General features: G+C 50.0%; 9 protein-coding genes across 9 annotated transcripts; 5 read left to right on the top strand and 4 right to left on the bottom strand.

Moving 5' to 3' along the window:
* Positions 1-84: 84 nt before the first annotated feature.
* On the bottom strand, positions 85-1,100 carry LDX57_012842 (SDR family oxidoreductase; the record flags this gene model as incomplete). The annotated part of the gene is made up of 5 exons (XM_046094592.1): positions 85-168; positions 216-413; positions 488-862; positions 915-973; positions 1,025-1,100. 5 exons carry the CDS (start codon positions 1,098-1,100, stop codon positions 85-87), a joined length of 792 nt encoding a protein of 263 aa, XP_045950571.1.
* A 1,064-nt stretch (positions 1,101-2,164) lies between these two features.
* Positions 2,165-2,686, top strand: LDX57_012843 (uncharacterized protein; the record flags this gene model as incomplete). Its single annotated transcript, XM_046094593.1, has 1 exon — positions 2,165-2,686. The coding sequence occupies one exon, from the start codon at positions 2,165-2,167 to the stop codon at positions 2,684-2,686; it is 522 nt and encodes a 173-aa protein (XP_045950572.1).
* A 1,316-nt stretch (positions 2,687-4,002) lies between these two features.
* On the top strand, positions 4,003-4,742 carry LDX57_012844 (uncharacterized protein; the record flags this gene model as incomplete). Its single annotated transcript, XM_046094594.1, has 3 exons — positions 4,003-4,290; positions 4,340-4,505; positions 4,564-4,742. 3 exons carry the CDS (start codon positions 4,003-4,005, stop codon positions 4,740-4,742), a joined length of 633 nt encoding a protein of 210 aa, XP_045950573.1.
* Positions 4,743-4,994: 252 nt separating this feature from the next.
* Positions 4,995-5,401, top strand: LDX57_012845 (Zn(II)2Cys6 transcription factor domain-containing protein; the record flags this gene model as incomplete). Its single annotated transcript, XM_046094595.1, has 3 exons — positions 4,995-5,050; positions 5,096-5,210; positions 5,258-5,401. The coding sequence occupies 3 exons, from the start codon at positions 4,995-4,997 to the stop codon at positions 5,399-5,401; spliced, it is 315 nt and encodes a 104-aa protein (XP_045950574.1).
* A 640-nt stretch (positions 5,402-6,041) lies between these two features.
* LDX57_012846 (uncharacterized protein) lies at positions 6,042-7,134 on the top strand (the record flags this gene model as incomplete). Its single annotated transcript, XM_046094596.1, has 2 exons — positions 6,042-6,623; positions 6,670-7,134. The coding sequence occupies 2 exons, from the start codon at positions 6,042-6,044 to the stop codon at positions 7,132-7,134; spliced, it is 1,047 nt and encodes a 348-aa protein (XP_045950575.1).
* Positions 7,135-7,663: 529 nt separating this feature from the next.
* Positions 7,664-9,300, top strand: LDX57_012847 (NAD(P)/FAD-dependent oxidoreductase). The gene is made up of 2 exons (XM_046094597.1): positions 7,664-8,761; positions 8,842-9,300. Exons 1-2 carry the CDS (start codon positions 7,677-7,679, stop codon positions 9,038-9,040), a joined length of 1,284 nt encoding a protein of 427 aa, XP_045950576.1. The 5' UTR covers positions 7,664-7,676; the 3' UTR covers positions 9,041-9,300.
* A 200-nt stretch (positions 9,301-9,500) lies between these two features.
* LDX57_012848 (MDR/SDR family oxidoreductase) lies at positions 9,501-12,124 on the bottom strand (the record flags this gene model as incomplete). Its single annotated transcript, XM_046094598.1, has 3 exons — positions 10,772-12,124; positions 10,398-10,718; positions 9,501-10,337 (listed from the first exon to the last, which is right to left on the bottom strand). The coding sequence occupies exons 1-3, from the start codon at positions 12,032-12,034 to the stop codon at positions 9,501-9,503; spliced, it is 2,421 nt and encodes an 806-aa protein (XP_045950577.1). The 5' UTR covers positions 12,035-12,124.
* A 501-nt stretch (positions 12,125-12,625) lies between these two features.
* LDX57_012849 (class I SAM-dependent methyltransferase) lies at positions 12,626-13,765 on the bottom strand (the record flags this gene model as incomplete). The annotated part of the gene is made up of 2 exons (XM_046094599.1): positions 12,626-12,691; positions 12,740-13,765. 2 exons carry the CDS (start codon positions 13,763-13,765, stop codon positions 12,626-12,628), a joined length of 1,092 nt encoding a protein of 363 aa, XP_045950578.1.
* A 617-nt stretch (positions 13,766-14,382) lies between these two features.
* On the bottom strand, positions 14,383-16,548 carry LDX57_012850 (uncharacterized protein; the record flags this gene model as incomplete). The annotated part of the gene is made up of 2 exons (XM_046094600.1): positions 14,383-15,341; positions 15,717-16,548. 2 exons carry the CDS (start codon positions 16,546-16,548, stop codon positions 14,383-14,385), a joined length of 1,791 nt encoding a protein of 596 aa, XP_045950579.1.
* Between the last annotated feature and the right edge of the window lie 379 nt (positions 16,549-16,927).

Consider the following 16,927-nt stretch of genomic DNA (forward strand, 5'->3'; position numbering starts at 1 on the left):
TTGAGTGACCTTCAACACAGGTGTTATGTCATCTGAATTAGGGCAGACACATTCTACGCCACGATCTTATCTGATGGTCCTAAATCAAGGAAGTGTATATCCTCCATCAATTATAATATCCGCCCCAGTCATATAACTCGATGCGTCCGAGGCACAGAATACATATGCCTGCCAATATTAGCTCTTATACTCTCTTTTCTCGATCGCAGACTTACCCCTTTCAACTCATACGCGGCCGCCATCCGCTTTGCAGGAATCAAGTCATACCACTTATCTTTCCACTCCTGTGGGAATTCATCTAGTATCTCTGTTGCGATATAACCCGGCGAAATGCAGTTGACTCGGCAGAAATCCACCCATTCAACGGAGAGACACTTGGCCAGTCGAACGACACCAGCTTTGGATGCATTATACTACGTGGAGAGTATCAGTCAGTTTTTGACTTCTTCGAACCCCAATCCAGAGATTACAGGAGTTAAAAACTTACAGCAGCCTGTTTCTGCGGCACATTGACCAACGTAGCACTAACCGACGCTGTGAAAATCACATTGCCGTGTCCCTGAGCCTTGAAGATCCGAGCGGCTGCCTGTGCACTATAGAAAGCCCCGTCGAGATTTACCTTCATAACATTATGCCACTGTTCGACTGTGTACTCCTCTGCTGGCACGCTGGATGCAATACCGGAGTTGACGACGATGATGTCCAGTTTTCCGAAGTCGGAGGTAATTTGTTGGATGACACGCTCGATGTCCGGTTGGCTTCCGACGTCGGCTTGGTATGCAGCTGCTCGGATGTTGTTCTTAACTGCGATGTCGTTGGCTATCGAGGATGCGTTGCTGGAGGAGTTGTAGATTAGAGCGACCTAGTTGTGTCAGCACGTTCTCTTCGGAGGAAGGCGAGAAGAAGGAATATACATTTGCTCCTGCTTCGGCCAGACCATTTGACACTTCAAGACCGATTCCACGGGCACCTCCTAGTACACGTTAGTTACTTTCTGTGCTAAAATTGGCCAGTGCATCCTTGCCAGTAATGGCAGCGACTTTGCCCGTTAGGTCAAAGGCTTTGAGAACGTGTTTGTTTTCTGGTTGGGCAAGAACCATCTTGAGATTTTGTCTTTTCCTTTTTTGAAAGATGTTTTCTAAAGGTGTAAAGAAAGAAATATTATGGCATTTAAAGTCCATGGTAAAGGATTATGGTGCTATCTCCAGAACCCCGCATCGGACGTAGGTGCCCCGCGCCTGGAGGATTGTGCTCCGCGTAAACGTCTGAGTCTATATCATGAATTATGGCTAATCGAGTTATCCATATGTTCTTGTCAGAAGATATCAATAGCGATTGAGAAAATAGAGTGGCCATACTGGAATACCACTACTTTTCTCCGTTGGAGATTTTTACGTCGCGGAGATATGCCTCTATAAATGACATCATGGGACCTCTCTCCGCTCGCCAGCCACAGATACGTTCATGTACTTCTGCAACAAAGCGTCGGAGGTGAGACTTCCGGGCTCAGTTCGTAGGGCGGGGTAGTTGATCGAATTCAATCGCAAAAGAAACATCTTCCTATCCCTAGAATTCCAGATCCAAGACAAAGTTCAAATATGGTGTGTAGACAGCTAGTGACAAGAGGCCCAGCTAATCGATCAGGAGACAAACCCATCCTTCGTCCTACGAGCAGTCAAAGACGTGGCTTTCGAAGATAGGCCTGTTCCCTCTCTGAAAGACCCGTGGGATGTCCGCGTTCACATCGCTCAGACAGGCATATGTGGGAGCGACGTGCACTACTGGCAACGAGGGCGGATCGGAGGTTTTTATCCACCTACTGATAAATTTACATTGTAGCTGATATGATCAGACTTTATACTCGAGTCCCCGATTGTGCTAGGGCATGAAAGCGCCGGGACGGTCGTGGAAGTCGGGACTGCCGTGAAGAATATCAAGGTCGGTGATCGCGTGGCTATTGAGCCGGGGGTGCCATGCAGGCAGTATGTGACACCTACCATCAATCTACGTAGTCGGTTCTGATCTATCCAGCTGCGAGTACTGCCGCAAAGGATCCTATAACCTCTGTCCGGACACGGTCTTCGCAGCCACTCCGCCTCACAATGGCACGTTATCCAAATACTACATCACCCAGGCAGACTACTGCTATCCCATCCCCGCGCATATGGGTCTCGACGAAGGCGCAATGGTCGAGCCTGTCGCGGTCGCTGTCCAAATCACAAAAGTCGGAAATGTCCGACCGAACCAGACCGTTGTGGTTTTCGGATGCGGCCCTATCGGTCTCCTCTGCCAAGCTGTTTGTCGGGCCTACGCGGCCAAAAAGGTAATCGGGGTGGATATATCGGAGTCGCGATTAGTGTTTGCGAGCTTATTTGCTGCGGACGAGGTGTATTTGCCGCCTGACAGGCCAGGAAATTCGACCGATGAATCGGAGTGGAGCGCACGGGTGGCCTCTATGATGAAGGAGAGGTTCGGGCTAGGCGAAGGGCCGGACGTGGTGATCGAGGCGACTGGGGCGCAGAGTTGCATTCAGACGGGGATTCATCTTGTCAAAAAGGGAGGGATTTGCGTGCAAGCGGGGATGGGGAAAGAGGTGAGTGACACTTCCATAAGCGATTTTATCGTGCTGATCCCAGGGGTCAGAATGTTGTGTTCCCTATCACGACCGCTTGTATTCGCGACCTGACGATTCGAGGGTCAATTCGGTACACGACGGGATGTTATCCGACGGCGGTAGATCTGATTGCAAGCAAAAAAAATTGACGTGAAAGGATTAATCACGAATCGATTCACATTTGAGCAAGCCGAGGAGGCATTTGAGCTGGTGAGGCGGGGCGAGGAGAGTGTGATCAAAGTGATGATTGCAGGACATCCCTAGTTTGTTGATGGGAAGCGCAAAAGCATTAGTCAGGACTGAGTCAGCCAGTCTGTTATCTTACCTTTCGTCTTATCTTATCTGGATCCATCTGCAATTCACACAGTACAGGGATAAATAAGACAAAACCTTTGCACCTGGAAAGTAGACCTCGCTGTTATGCGTTGAAGTACGAAGTAAACTGCTCTATTGCTACTCCTATGTGTCTGATACTTTGACAGATACTTGCCATTCTCTGTGGTGACTATGATGAGTACAAATTTCCGTGCATCAAAGCGCAAGCAAGGGGTGTGCCAATCGGCGCCAGATTCTGACGCGTTGCAGCAGAATGACTAGGGTATTTGATCTCCTCTTCTTCTCCGGAATCTCCAATAATTTATCACAAACTCGGCCTTTTGGCCAGATAATGACTTTCGCGTCAAGATTATCAAAACTGTCGCCTTTGTGGTTGTTGCGATCAAACCCTTACAAACCCCAGTCCATCCCGGCTAGTTCGATTCGAGCTTCTCAATGTATCGAAGAGGAGCGCGCACCTCATTACAGTCCCAAATACTTCTACCCCATGCAACTTCATGCAATACTAGCGAACAGATATCAAGTGGCTGCTAAACTCGGATGGGGAACCAGCTCGACTGTCTGGCTGGCTAAGGACCTTCACCAGTGAGTCCAATCATCATACATTATATCCTTCTTCTGACTTTTAAGGTGGCGCTGGCTTTCTCCACGTTATGTCGCGATAAAGATCAATGCAAACAACTACGCTTTAAAAGAATGTGCGGAGAAGGAGTTACAAATTACGCAACGCATCACCCGAGCAAATTCAGCCCATGAAGGCCGGTATTTTGTGCGCACTTTGCTTGACTCGTTTGACTTGCCTGGACCACACGGCACACATGTCTGCATGGTCTTTGACCCCCTTTATGAACCCCTCTGGATGCTCAAAAAGCGCTTCCAAGGCAAGGCTCTTCCACCCGACGTCCTTAGGGTCATCATTCGATTGGTTGTAATGGGCCTTCAATATCTTCACACCGAATCCCATATCATTCATACAGGTTAGTTGTATGATCAAAGAATTAAACTATTGCAAAGTCTAAGGACTGTCAGATCTTAAATCCGACAATGTCCTAATGGCCCTTAGCGACCATTCTCTACTCGACACGGTAGTCCGGGACGAGATAGAACATCCACTGCCCCAGAAAACTTCCGATGATCGAACAATATACCTTTCGCGCAATAACTCCGGCTTCCAAGTCGATAGCCTAGGCAGACCAGTGATCACAGATTTTGGGCTTGCGGTTTATGGAGACAAGGGCCCTTATAATCATCCTATTCAGCCAAATGGTTTTCGAGCCCCGGAGGTGATCATTGGGGCCACTTGGGACTACAGTGTGGATATCTGGAACCTGGGCGCATTGGTGAGACGGAAAGGGCTACTTCATCTAATTATGCTAACAGTATGACTAGATCTGGGAACTACTTTGCGGGACCGGTCCTTTCGATTATTCAACATCCTCGGGCTCGTCCTACCGCGAGGAAAAGCACCTCGCGTCCATTATTTCCTTGATCGGGCCTCCGCCAGAAGATATGCTCAAGCGAGGAAGTCAAAGTCCACGATATTTCGATACCGATGGTATTTTGATCACACTATGCCAGCGTTTAAAACTTTTTTCTTACTGATGATTTAACAGGGCTCTTTAGGTTCCCCAATCTCGTGCCTTCGGAACGGGGTCTTGAGCAAAGTCTCACGGTCATTGAAGGGGACGAGAAGCAAATGTTTTTGAATTTTATTTCGAGACTGCTGCAATGGCGCCCAGAGGATCGAGCAACCGCAGAGGAACTACTCTCCGATCCCTGGCTTGAGGGATAATGTCACGCTTGGAGAAGGACATGGGAATATATCTAATTAAAAGACTCACTACAGCGGCACACGATTTCCTCCAAACTAAACCCGTGAAAGCATAATATATGGGTATCATTGCCAGTCGCCTTTATCCAGACGTCCTTAGTCAGGAATGAGGTCATCCGGATCCCTGCCGCCTTATCTTATCTTCACGTCCATCTTGTCCGGATCTCCCCGACCGTCAAGACTCAAGGCTGCAGTTTCGCCTCTGTCAGCAAGATGGACGAGGACGGAAGACCGACAAAGCGTATCAAGCGGGCATGCGAGACATGTCGGTATGTTTTGGCTCTTCTATCGCAGTATTAGTGCTAATTATCAAGTCGGAAAAAATCCCGATGCTCCGGGGAGCGCCCCGTGTGCTCCAATTGCACCCGCTTAGGACACCACTGCGAGTATGCCGCGGAAGAAGCCCCGGAATACTATGTCAGGGGCTTGGTGAGTGGCACTAGACAACAATATAGCCTTACAAGCTGACTTCCCAGGAACAACGTATCGATGGCATAGAGGGCAAGCTAGAAGCGCTGTTGGCCTGCTTTGATCGCCACCCCGCCGCAGCTGCGCCTTCTAATAGGCCGAGTCTCGATGCTACTGGAGACAATCCCATCCCTACTGGCCCCTTAATGTAGGAACTCCTCGAATATCTCAGTTCCGTACGCTAATCAATGACCAGAGATGCATCGAATGCAACTACACAGACACCTGCTGATTTGTTTCTGACATATTGTAACTTTCAGCCGCTGCCTTTATTTCACCATGCGACTTTCCTACAATTATATGATAGCCGGGATGTAGAAGTTCAACTTGCAATTCAGGCATTGGGTCAGAGATTCAATGGCAGGGGTGTGGCTGACCCGGAGGTCAGTCGACAGGTTCAAGACTGGACGGAATCTTCCCGGCGCATGGTGATGGGCCGCTTGGCCGAAGGTACAGTGGAACTGTCTACTTTACAGGCCATGTGCCTGTTAACAATGATTGATTACACAAGTTAGTATATCACTAAGCCCTCGTGGTAATTGCTGATGAGACTTAGACAGCAATATCATCCGAGCCGGCGTGAATCTTCGTCTAGCTAAGTACTTGGTCGAGTGCCTCGAATTGGATGTACCAGGTTTCCCAGATAACCTAGAGGATGAACGCGATGAACGAGTGCTCTGTCACTGGGCAGTATATATGCTTGAAGGATTAGTCGGAGACGCGTCCTTCACAGTAAACAACAGTCTTGTCAACGCCATAACCAGAACAGATCCCGGCCTAGTCGCCTACACAATGCAATTCAGTAAGGTTTGGGAACTGTCCCGAGCCTACGCCTCGGCCCATATCAGATCCGAATCGCCACCTCCATGGTCGGCGCAGTCAGACTATTCCCTCATCAATTCCAAGTTGATGGGATGCGAGAGCCGAATCCCTTTGAAATACCGGATGCACGCAAGCCGATTCCCTGAGCTCTCGGGAGCTGAGCTCAACCAGCAGAGGGAATATTGGGGTCCGTGGCTTTTCTTCCAGTTTGTCTGCCACTCAATTCTAGTCCTTGTCAATCATCCCTTACTGCTGTCGATACGGTTGAAGAATTTCCGTCATACCATGCCGCAGTCGTTTCTACGGAACTCGTTTGAGCAGATCACCCTAAACACAAGCTGGGTGTTACATTTTGTCACTCTTCTCGAGAAGAAAGATTTCGAGGTATCCGATCCAACGCTTGGCCAGTGTGTGGCTATCGTGGCGACCATCTTCCTTCAGCATAGTTTTGTAGAGGAGCCAAGCTTTCGACAGAAGGCACAGGTTGGTTACGATAAGTGCGTCAGTTTCGTTTACAAAATGGGTAGACGGTGGCCGCACCTAGAGCGACAGGTAAGGATCTCTCAATCTATTAGCTGCAACGAGCTAATTCCTCTAGGCGAACAAACTCCATCAGTTGAGGAATAGTATCTCCTCCAGTGGTGCACACGGCTCTCAGCAGGCCTGGTCTGTAAACGTGCACCTTCTGTGGGAAGTTCTGGTGTCCTCTCCTACCAACAAACTGTCCGAGGGCTTTTCGAAAGATATATTCGGACCTTGTCTGACAAACAGTATCGTGCAAAGTTCATCGCAGTCTGATGATGCACTGTCGGGCCCCGAACTTGCTCTCATCGGGTCTGCTGGCATCTCTGGACATCGGACGGTGGCTAAAGAGCTAGTCACATATCCGCCAGAGGAACTTCCGCAGCCTGACGAAAGCCACAATGCAGTTCTTGATCTCGACCTTTCAGGGCTTGTTGGAAATTCCGCATTAGGGCTTTCTGGCACCGCTGGTGGTGGACTATTGCAGCCACAGGATTATGGTCGTTTGATTGAGAATTGGTTGAATTTAGAACCATGTTGACCATCGGACTTCTATCCATTATTTGATCTGGCGGTTCGGGATAGGATGGATATCCACCATATCTGCTACGGTTGCTTTTGTGTGAGCGGGTCTAGTCGTTTTCACTGTACGATCTGGAGAAAAGTGGCGTAAGGAAGTGGATAGTAGACGGGCAACCTTGAGAAGAGCAAGAGCAGGAAACGACGAAGAATGAACAGTCTTTGCACTGCCTCACTTCTGCCAGGGAAGTAGGTAACACCCGGTATGATAACTTGGACCGTTGTGCGTACACTCTGGTCTCATATGCTCTTAAGGTCAAAGTGGTGGAATTTAAGCTTCTCGTTCAAAAGCACGACGGGTACTCTACTTCAAAATTTTACCTGATGTTGCATGAGTTACATCTGAATACTCTGACATCTACCTGCGAGCTCAGTACCGCGGACCCGGACCGCTTCCGGGGAAGTGGGACCAGTCCGGAGGGCATCCGGCGGCACCGATATATACCGACCTTCCCCAATCTCTCTCTCTCTTTTCTTTCCATCTTCCAAACAACAATATCAACCATGCCACTCAACAAGAACGACTCGATCCTGATCGTCGGAGCCGGCGTCTTTGGCCTCTCAACGGCCTTGGAGCTCACTCGACGAGGATACACCAATATTACCGTCCTGGACCGCTTCGCCCCACCGGTCCCCGACGGCAGCAGCGTTGACATCTCGCGCATCATCAGAATCGACTATGCCGATCCACTGTATGCCAAAATGGCCCGGGAGGCCTACAGCGGCTGGAATGCTGAGTACAAAGATTTCTTCGACGCCTCTGGCTACGCCATTTTGTCCGAAGGTCCCGGACATCCGTATATCGAGAAATCGAAACAGATCATCTACCAAGCCGGCGGGAGGGTCGACGAATTCCACGATATCAACACTCTCAAGAGCATTCGCCCGGCTGTCAAAGCTAACCTTGCCGCCGCACATGGCTACCACAACCCTATCGGCGGATGGGCCAACGCTGAAGGCGCAATTCAGTGTCTCGCCACCCAATGCAGCGCCGCAGGCGTATCATTCATCACCGGGCCTCGCGGTACCGTCCATTCGCTGCGCATGTCAGGGGATCGCGTAACCGGAGTCAACATCATTGATGGATCCCATATCTCGGCATCCCATGTCATCCTCAGCACTGGAGCCTGGTCAACTCGGCTCCTGAACCTCGCCCACGCGGCCTCTGCATCCGGCCAACCCGTCGGCTTCATTCAATTGACTTCCGAGGAAGCTCACGCCCTACAAAAGACACCCGTGATCGTCAATTTAACGACCGGCGTGTTCGCATTCCCGCCAACGCCCGGATCCAACATCCTCAAACTAGCCCGCCATGGGTTCGGGTTCGCGACGGCCCAGAAATCCCAAGTCACGGGTTCGATTGTCTCCGGACCGAAGCCGACTGAAAGTAACGCGGCCACGGGGTACTTACCGCAGGACGCCGATCAGGGTCTCCGAGATGGACTGAAGCAGTTGTTCCCTGCGCTTGGAGATCGGCCGTGGTTGTATCGGAGAATGTGTTGGTATACGGATACGCCGAAGGGCGATTTCATTGTTGATTGGCACCCGGGATTGAAGGGGTTGTTTGTGGCTACTGGGGGTGCTGGACAGTAAGTTTCTTGTCCTCTACTCTTGATTCGCTTTTTATTGCACGGTTTAACTTAGGATGACTGCTGACGAGTTTACACAGTGCTTTCAAATTCCTGCCTGTGCTGGGAAGATACGTGGCTGATTGTGTGGAAGAAAAGGCGGATGCTTCGCTGAGGGAGAAGTGGAGGTTGGCGATGCCAGAGGGCAAAGTAACCGGGGAGATCAGTATGGCTGGAGATGGAAGTCGAGGAGGGCCTCCTTTGAGGAAGTTGACTGTGTTAGAGCAGGCGAAGCTCTAAATGAGCAGGACCTTGGACAAACTATGTACGTGTTGGTTATCTTTTGCGAAGCATGGGTAGTTGTGCTTCGTGATACATAAATTCGGAAGCCAGTGAGTATTTAGGTCCATGAGCCGTTCGAGGGTTCTATGAAGTATATGAATTGCCTACCGGATCAAAGTAATTGAATATATTGGGTAACCAATGCATGATGTCCTAGGGAGTGCTGACATGTGTGTTACATGATCCAGAAGAAGTATTTTTGTTCATGTTGTGACTCAGTATCTTACCTGTTTACACATGGTATGCCTGTTACCTGTGTACATACGCAGAGAAATAACTATTCATTTCACAGGCAAAATAGGGTTAGGTATAGCCAAAGGCCAAGTAGAATAACAATATTTTTATCATTATCATGTTTTCCGTGTCGTACATGATATGTGGAGCGAGGTATCTTTATGAACAACGAATATCTCGTCTGCTACTTTCCAATTGACAAAAACTCGCTCCTCCCAGCCACTCTTTCTGCTAACCCCTGCATAGAAATATCCCCCAATAGATCCCCCGACGCAACATTTACTCCAACGTCCCTCTTAAACCATGCCTTTAAGTCCACTGTCACTAACGAGTCAACTCCATACGACGCCAACGTCCTAGCGGGGTCGATCTCCTTCGCCGAAATCGCCATCACTCGTGCCAGCTTTGTCAAGGTTGCCTTCGTGATAACTTCCACGGCCGTTTCCATGGAACGTGCAGATCTGAGCGCCTGGGTCACTGAAACTTGGGTCTCTGGTTTGTCGGCACCAGAAGAGCTGGCTATCGCGCGGAGCGGGGAGAAGAGAGGATACGCCATGAACCCGGGCAGAGGAATAGAGAGTTGATGAAAATCCTTCGCTGAGCGGACTCCTGCAACTGTAAGACATGTTTCGGAGCTTTGGGCTGCGCACCACCGCGGATCCATATGATATTCCAGGATCGAGAGAAGTAAGGACTCGGAAATCTCCCTGTAAGAGAGCGCGATTGGTAGACGGTCTTGGTTCTCGGCAACCCAGCCGACGGAGAGGACGTTACCGAGACTTATTGAGGTAGCGGGATATCCTTGGTGAACTAGCGATGCAGCGAAAGCGTCCAGAAATGCATTCGCGGCTGAGTAGTTTGCTTGCCCGCGGTTGCCGATTATTCCGGCGGACGATGACAGGAAGATCAGGAAATCGAGAGGTGAGGCGGAGAGCGTGGACGCAATGTTAATCGCTCCGTGCACTTTAGGGGTGATGGCGGAGATGAACTGCGCGTGGGTCATGTTGCTAAGCATAGCGCCCTAATTCCTTGATCAGCTTGGCTCTTGAAGTGAGTGCAGCCATGAGCGTCGTAGACATACCTCAAGAACCATGGTGGACAGCATGCATCCCTTGATCGGAGGCATGCTTGACTGACAGCTATTGAACGCTTGTGTCACGGCATTTTGGTTGGTCACATCACATGTCAGATCAGACAAATGACAGCCTAAATCCAACAACTCTACATATAGCCTTTTGGCAGCGGCACTGCTCGCGCCTGATCTTGAGATAAAGATGAAGTTTCTCGCGCCGCGAGACGCCATCCATCGAGCGACACTTCTGCCTATACCACCAAAGCCGCCTACAAGCACATAAGACGCACTCGGGTCGAACCTGTGGCGTCCTATTGGCTTGATTGCCACCTAACTATGTTAGCAAGACCAATCATCAACCAACCTAAGGATAGTGAACATACAGATATCAAATCGGTTGGTCTTGGCTCAAGGACCGAAGGGCTGTGTATGCCTTGTCTGATGTCGGCGAGAGCATTTTGGAGACCAGAAAATCCCCGGACAGCTGGCGAGGGAAGCTGGATCTTTTGCTCTGCTAAGAGTTTTGTCACGCTTAGAAGTATGCACTGAAGAGCTCTGGGTTTTTGAACGGCCATGGACCGAATGTCGACGCTAGAAAAATTCCTGTTTCTGTTCGAGGAAGGCAAAGGTCCGATGATGCCCTGGCCTTGCAAATCTATGAGGTTCCCGAAAGAGGAAAGACAGCGCAAGTCACTGCTCTCGATGCCTCGGCGACTGAGGTTAAGAATTGCATCGATAGTGTTGCTAGCCATAAGCTCCCCTGTCCAAGTCCGTGTGTCAAGGGCATGGCTAATGGGAATACCTTGATCGAGTAATAATTGTCTGTCGGGATCATTTGAAACTGTGCAATAGACTGTAGCTTCGAGATATCGGGCAATTTGCACTGCAGCATGCCCAATACCGCTGGACACGTGATGAATCAGGATAGTGTCTCCTTTCTGCAACCTAGCGACATTCACAAGACAGTGATACGCAGTGGATAATGGGATCAGGGCCCCAGCGGCGGAGGTAAAGCTAATGTCAGTCGGAATTCTGATGACAGAAGCAGAGTGCGTGCGAAAGTATGTTTGGAAGGAGCCGCTTGGCGACGTGCGCATCGCCATGACCGCATCGCCGACTCTGAGGCCCTCCACAGCATTCCCAAGGCCGACGATAATTCCCGCTCCCTGCCAGCCAATGCTTTCGCCAGGAATCAAGCGACCGAGTTGGTCAGCGTCATGTTCATCGAGACCCACAGCCCGCACTTCAATCTGCACTTCATATGGATGCAGTGGCTGGTCAAAGCCTTCATCCTCGATGAAATAGTATCCATTCGGATTATGAGCGCCGATCGAGGTTAGCTTGACTGGGTGGCTAACTTGCCGTAGTTGCGTTAATTTAGACCGTGATCTTGAGCTTGAATCGATAGCCTCGTTGGCTCCAGAGACAGGAAACAAGCGATTGGTGAGCAGAATTCCATCCTGAAGGCGATACTCTGCATTTCGCGGCACAAGAGTCTCGGATGTAAATGAGCGATTGCATACCTGACCAACTTTCGATACAATTCCCTGCAAGTTGGGGAGTCGCTGTCTGATGTCTAATATGAGGAAGTTGATGCCGTCATGGTCTCGCTCCCATCGCGCCGTTCGAATGAGCCCGGTTGCCATGGCAGACTTAGGCGTTTTGTCAGCATCACAAGTAACTAACCCAGAGGAGATTATTAAATGTGCTGAGAATGTACTGGATCTTCTCAAATTCTGACTCTGATAGCGCGGAGAGGTCCAGACCCTGGTATCCGAGTAATACAACCCCTATTTTGTTTATATGGGTGGGTGAGATATCAGCCAAGTCGACTAGAGCGCAAGTGCACTCAGCTGTTGTCACTTCCTCAGCAATCAGGCAAGCTAATTCATACTGCCCAGTGTAAACACATGAGTAAATGATGCTGTAAAGGCGTTTTGATAACGGCGGTGGTGGGACTTTTGTGGCCACAAAGGCAGACATTTCGTGAACCTGGTCATCTGTGTCTTTGAATGTTAATCGAGGATATAAGCCGGCATTTTTTAGTTCCTCGTGCCATTGGTCTTCGTTAATCAGGGGATTTAGCTGTCGAAAGGGCTCGACACTGCGCCACCATCCTGGGAGTAAGCCGAATCCAAGAGGGGAGCACATCAATTCCGGCTTGACGTTCTCGATCAGAAGAAGATCACCGCCACTGCTAAGATTAGAGTTGATTAAATCAGAGAGGAGTGGAAGACTTACTCTTTGAGCAGTTTCTCTACATTATTTAAGCAAATACTGAGATCCGCCGTTGCGTGAAGAACCTACATGCGGTTAGTACCAAATGGTAACCAAAGGCGACGAGACCGTACATGTGTCGCGATAACCAAATCATAAGACCCCAGCTCAAACCCTTGTTCGACTGGATCTTTCTCAATGTTCAGGACCTCCGGGCGCAAAATGTCCGTCCAGTCAGGGAATCGCTGCGTCGCATTCTCGAAAAACGCCCCTGATATATCAGTAAAATGATAGGTAGAAACAGATGAAACAAGACGTCCTCCATCAAGTCGAGCCATAGGCTTTAAGCTGTCTAAAATAACCTTCGTCGCACTACCAGTACCGGCGCCGACCTCGAGGACTTCGAGATCCGTGCGACTATGGGCGAGGCAATGCACGTAGCCAGCGACCGCAGAAGCGATCTGCCCAGGAAGCCCTTCCTCGTACGTTCGATCCATGAGGTCGTCCTGGCCAAACATCACCTCCAGGCAGTCGACCTTTTGTTCAAGGATAGAAACCATACGGGTACCAACTCGCACCAAGAGCTCCCCTCGCGCGCTTTGGCTGGCTACTCGGTCAAACAAACCCCTGCGTCGGTCTGGACTCTCCCGAATTGCCTCCACCACAGCTGTGTCAATGAACGGGACTGATGATTCTGTGATTGACCCACACTGATGTTGCATCCATCTTATGAAGGCTTGATGATGGGGTGGGAGAGATGGGAGTTCTTCTCTTTGAGAATAATCCTTTGTATCAAGCAAGAATACTGCCGAGGCGATTTGGAATCCCTCGTGATCATCATGACTTGGGACTCTCTGATCTATCTCGACAGGAGCGGACTCCCATAGAGCATCCGCTGATGTAACAAAGTGAATATCTGGTTTCCATTTCACCACGTAGAACGAGTCGACCTCCGACGAGTCACTGTCGCTCGGAGGAAGTTGAACTAAATCTAGACCCTTAATAAAAATTTCCTGTTTGCTGTCTTCAGCAGTGATTGTCACATCTGACTTCCAGGTCGTGGACGAGATCCTCTCCGTCTGGGCTGAAGCGTGGTAGCCAGTGGCGCTGTTTTGAGACGGGTAAGATATGAAGACCTCTTCAATGTAATTAGTCACCATGGGGCTTTGTGTTGCTTTGCATAGACGCAGAAGTGCGTGCAAGATGCTTTCGAACGTGCACGGATGGATATAATACTGATCATGGGCTACCCTGGGGATATCCGGTGTCACTATTGTCGCTATGCAGGTTTTGTGGTCCGCGGAAAGCTTCATGCTTCGAATATTTCTCAGAAATTCGCCAAATTCCATTCCCGCAGAGGCAAATTCTCGATACATTTGGTTTATATCGATTGCTTCGGAACACATTGACGAGAGCTGACTGTCAACGGGATGGGCATGAACCCTCTGTTCTCCCGGTTGTATACGAACTGAACCAACGCAGTGCTCAATCCAAGAGTCCTCAACAGTTTCGTGGGAGATAATCCTGAAGATACACCAGTCATCTGTGGCCCTGGCTGACGTGTTCATCGGGTATATTGAAGAGATAATTTCGACACCTTCCGATGTATCCGGAACAGGCAGGGGGGCCAGCATAGACACATTCCCTAGTCTAATACCGGTGATAGAGTCTACCATCCCAGCCCGCTGAATGACGGCCTCCATGGCCATTAAAAGGTAACCGACACCGGGGAAATATATACTCCCTTTCATCTGGCTAAAGTTAGCTTTAGCCGATTTTAATACCAAGTACCCACTCTGTTCATGCGCAACCATGTGATATCATCCGGTCTCAGTATGTTCCTCCACCGTTGCTCGAGGTAATTGGTATCTTCAACTGGCACACCTAGAAGCTCGTGGCGTTTATATGTTGGGAACTTTATACTTTCAATTTTCCGAGTTTGGCCGCGGATCGACCGTGAGTGATCAAAGGAGTATGGCGGGAGGTCCGTTAAAATCTGAGGGGCTTTCTTGTTTCCCAATTGGCAACCATTGATAGCAGCTAGGTTGATGTCAAATCCACAACAGGCCAGTAGGCCAAGCGTGCGCAAGATTGTCGTTCCGTCAGTCTCATGTCGCTTGAGCAGGCTACCATATTGGAACGGCTGTAGTTCAGGATGGTCTGCAAGTGTCTCATTGATGGCCGTGCGGAGCGTAGAGTGCGGTCCAATTTCGATCAGTGCGTACTCGCTAGATGGGTTTTGATTCCATGTTTGCAGGGACGTGAGAAGTGCACTGGAGAAATGGACGGGCGAGACAAGGTTGTCAACCCAGTACGAAGGATTCTCAACCTCGCCGACAAGTACAGGTCGTCCTGTAACTGAGGATATCATGGTCACTTTATCATGATCGTTCATCTTCTCACCGACATTTAGATCTCCCAAACGTTCTAAGTACTCCGGAGCGACTTCTCGCATGAAGGCTGAGTGGTAAGTCACCTTGACCGGAAGCAAACGGTTTAGCACACCCGCTTCGTCTAACTCGCCCTTGACACGGAGAATGCCCTCGTGTCGGCCTGTCAGGGTCAAGTTCTTGGGACTGTTATAACATCCGACCTGGACCTTAGAGGGTAGACCTTGGTTCACGTGAGCTAACAGTCGTTCCAACTCATGCACAGACATAGCTGCCGCGAGCATGCGGCCATCTCCATGTGTCTGTTTTGCACAAACCTGTCCTCGGCAGTAGGCGATTCTCCAGGCTGATTGGCGTGAGATTCTTCCTGCACAATACGCCGCAGCAATTTCGCCGGACGAATGTCATACTACCGTCGTTGGTGTCACTTTCCAGCTATGGAGCAGGTCCACCAACGCAATCTGCACGGCTACACAGGAGGATTGCGCAAATGTGGGCTCGTTTAGGTCACCTTGCTGTGAGGCCATTCGGTCTGAGGTTTTGGTTATTCGGCGTCACCCGATAATTTGCGGAAAAAAGAAGAAAACGAAAAGGAGAAAAGAGATGAATGAGAAGATTATACCATAAAGATCCCACTCGCATCCAATCTCTCTCAAGAATACCGCAGCTTCGTGGATCCGTTGTCGAAACAACGGGTAAACCAATAGATCTTGGGCCATACCAGCCCAATTCGCACCTTGACCCGTGAATATGAACTGGGTAACCTTCGAGCTTGTCGATTGACGATGTGGACTGACATTTCGAAGCGACTTTTGTAGGTTCTCAATAGTGTCAGCGACGTGGTAGCTGCGCCAGTCAAACAGTGTGCGTTTCTCATTTAATGTGTGACACAGGTCATTCATGAAAGCCCCTTCCTGGTCGGACTCTCCCTTGAATTCTAATGATTTGAGGTGAGATATCATTGACGCCGCGTTCCGGTTCAAGCCAGCTTCATCAAACGCCGAAAGAATGACCACATGATTTTCCGGCGCCCAACTAAGGATAGGAATGCCATTCTTGCCATTCGATTCCCCATTTGCGAGTAGTTTCGAACCATCTCTCCCAGCGTCATGAAAGCTTCTTTTGATCGTTTTTGAAGAGGCACCTGTCACCTGCAGCGTCCCAGTAGTTTTATGTCTAAAGAACTCGCTCAGAAACCCCTCCACATCGTCCAGGACGACGTGTGCATTGGTACCGCCAAACCCAAACGAGTTAATTGACGCGCGACGAATGCCATTCCTGGGCCATGGCATTGCTTCCCGTGCAAACTTCAGATCGTCTCTTTGGACGATCCTTGGGTTCAATGTCTTCAGATCAGCCACAGGCGGAATGGTTTTGGATTCCACAGCTAGCGTAGCAGATATGAGGCCCGCCAGTCCAGCTCCTCCTTCCAGATGGCCGACGACAGATTTGACGGACCCGACGTAAAGCGGCGTATCACGGGGCTGTTCGCCCAAGGCAGACACAATGGCCTGCACTTCCATATGGATCGCCAACCGGCGTCCCGGTACCATGAGCCTCGAAATATCCTGTTTGCAAGGGATCAAGATCTGCGGATGTGTAAACTTCGCGTATTAGTTGCTCCTGTGCTGCGGCACTTGGAACGGTGATTCCTGGCGTTCTTCCATCCTGGTTGGATCCGGAGCCTCGAATCACAGCTCGAATGCGGTTCCCATCACGAAGAGCGGCGCCCAGTGGCTTGATGATGACCGTTCCGACGCCTTCGCCGCGTCCGTATCCGTTTGCCCTCGCGTCGAAACTCCGACACCGTCCATCCGAAGACAGCACACCGAGATTAGAAAGCAAGATCGTTGGGCCAGGATGCTCTATGAGGTTGACGCCGCTGACGACTGACTAGTTTGTTGTCAGTCCCGTGGTCCCACGTGAGTCGGA

This window comes from Aspergillus melleus (genome assembly GCF_016097325.1).
Source record: "Aspergillus melleus strain CBS 546.65 chromosome Unknown contig9, whole genome shotgun sequence".
Classification (NCBI taxonomy): domain Eukaryota; kingdom Fungi; phylum Ascomycota; class Eurotiomycetes; order Eurotiales; family Aspergillaceae; genus Aspergillus; species Aspergillus melleus.

Bases quoted from the DNA above. Each gene is read 5' to 3' on its own strand.
- LDX57_012847 (XM_046094597.1), top strand. From the start codon at position 7,677: ATGCCACTCAACAAGAACGACTCGATCCTGATCGTCGGAGCCGGCGTC. The intron at 8,762-8,841 runs GTAAGTTTCTTG...GAGTTTACACAG, and splicing joins GCTACTGGGGGTGCTGGACA to TGCTTTCAAATTCCTGCCTG.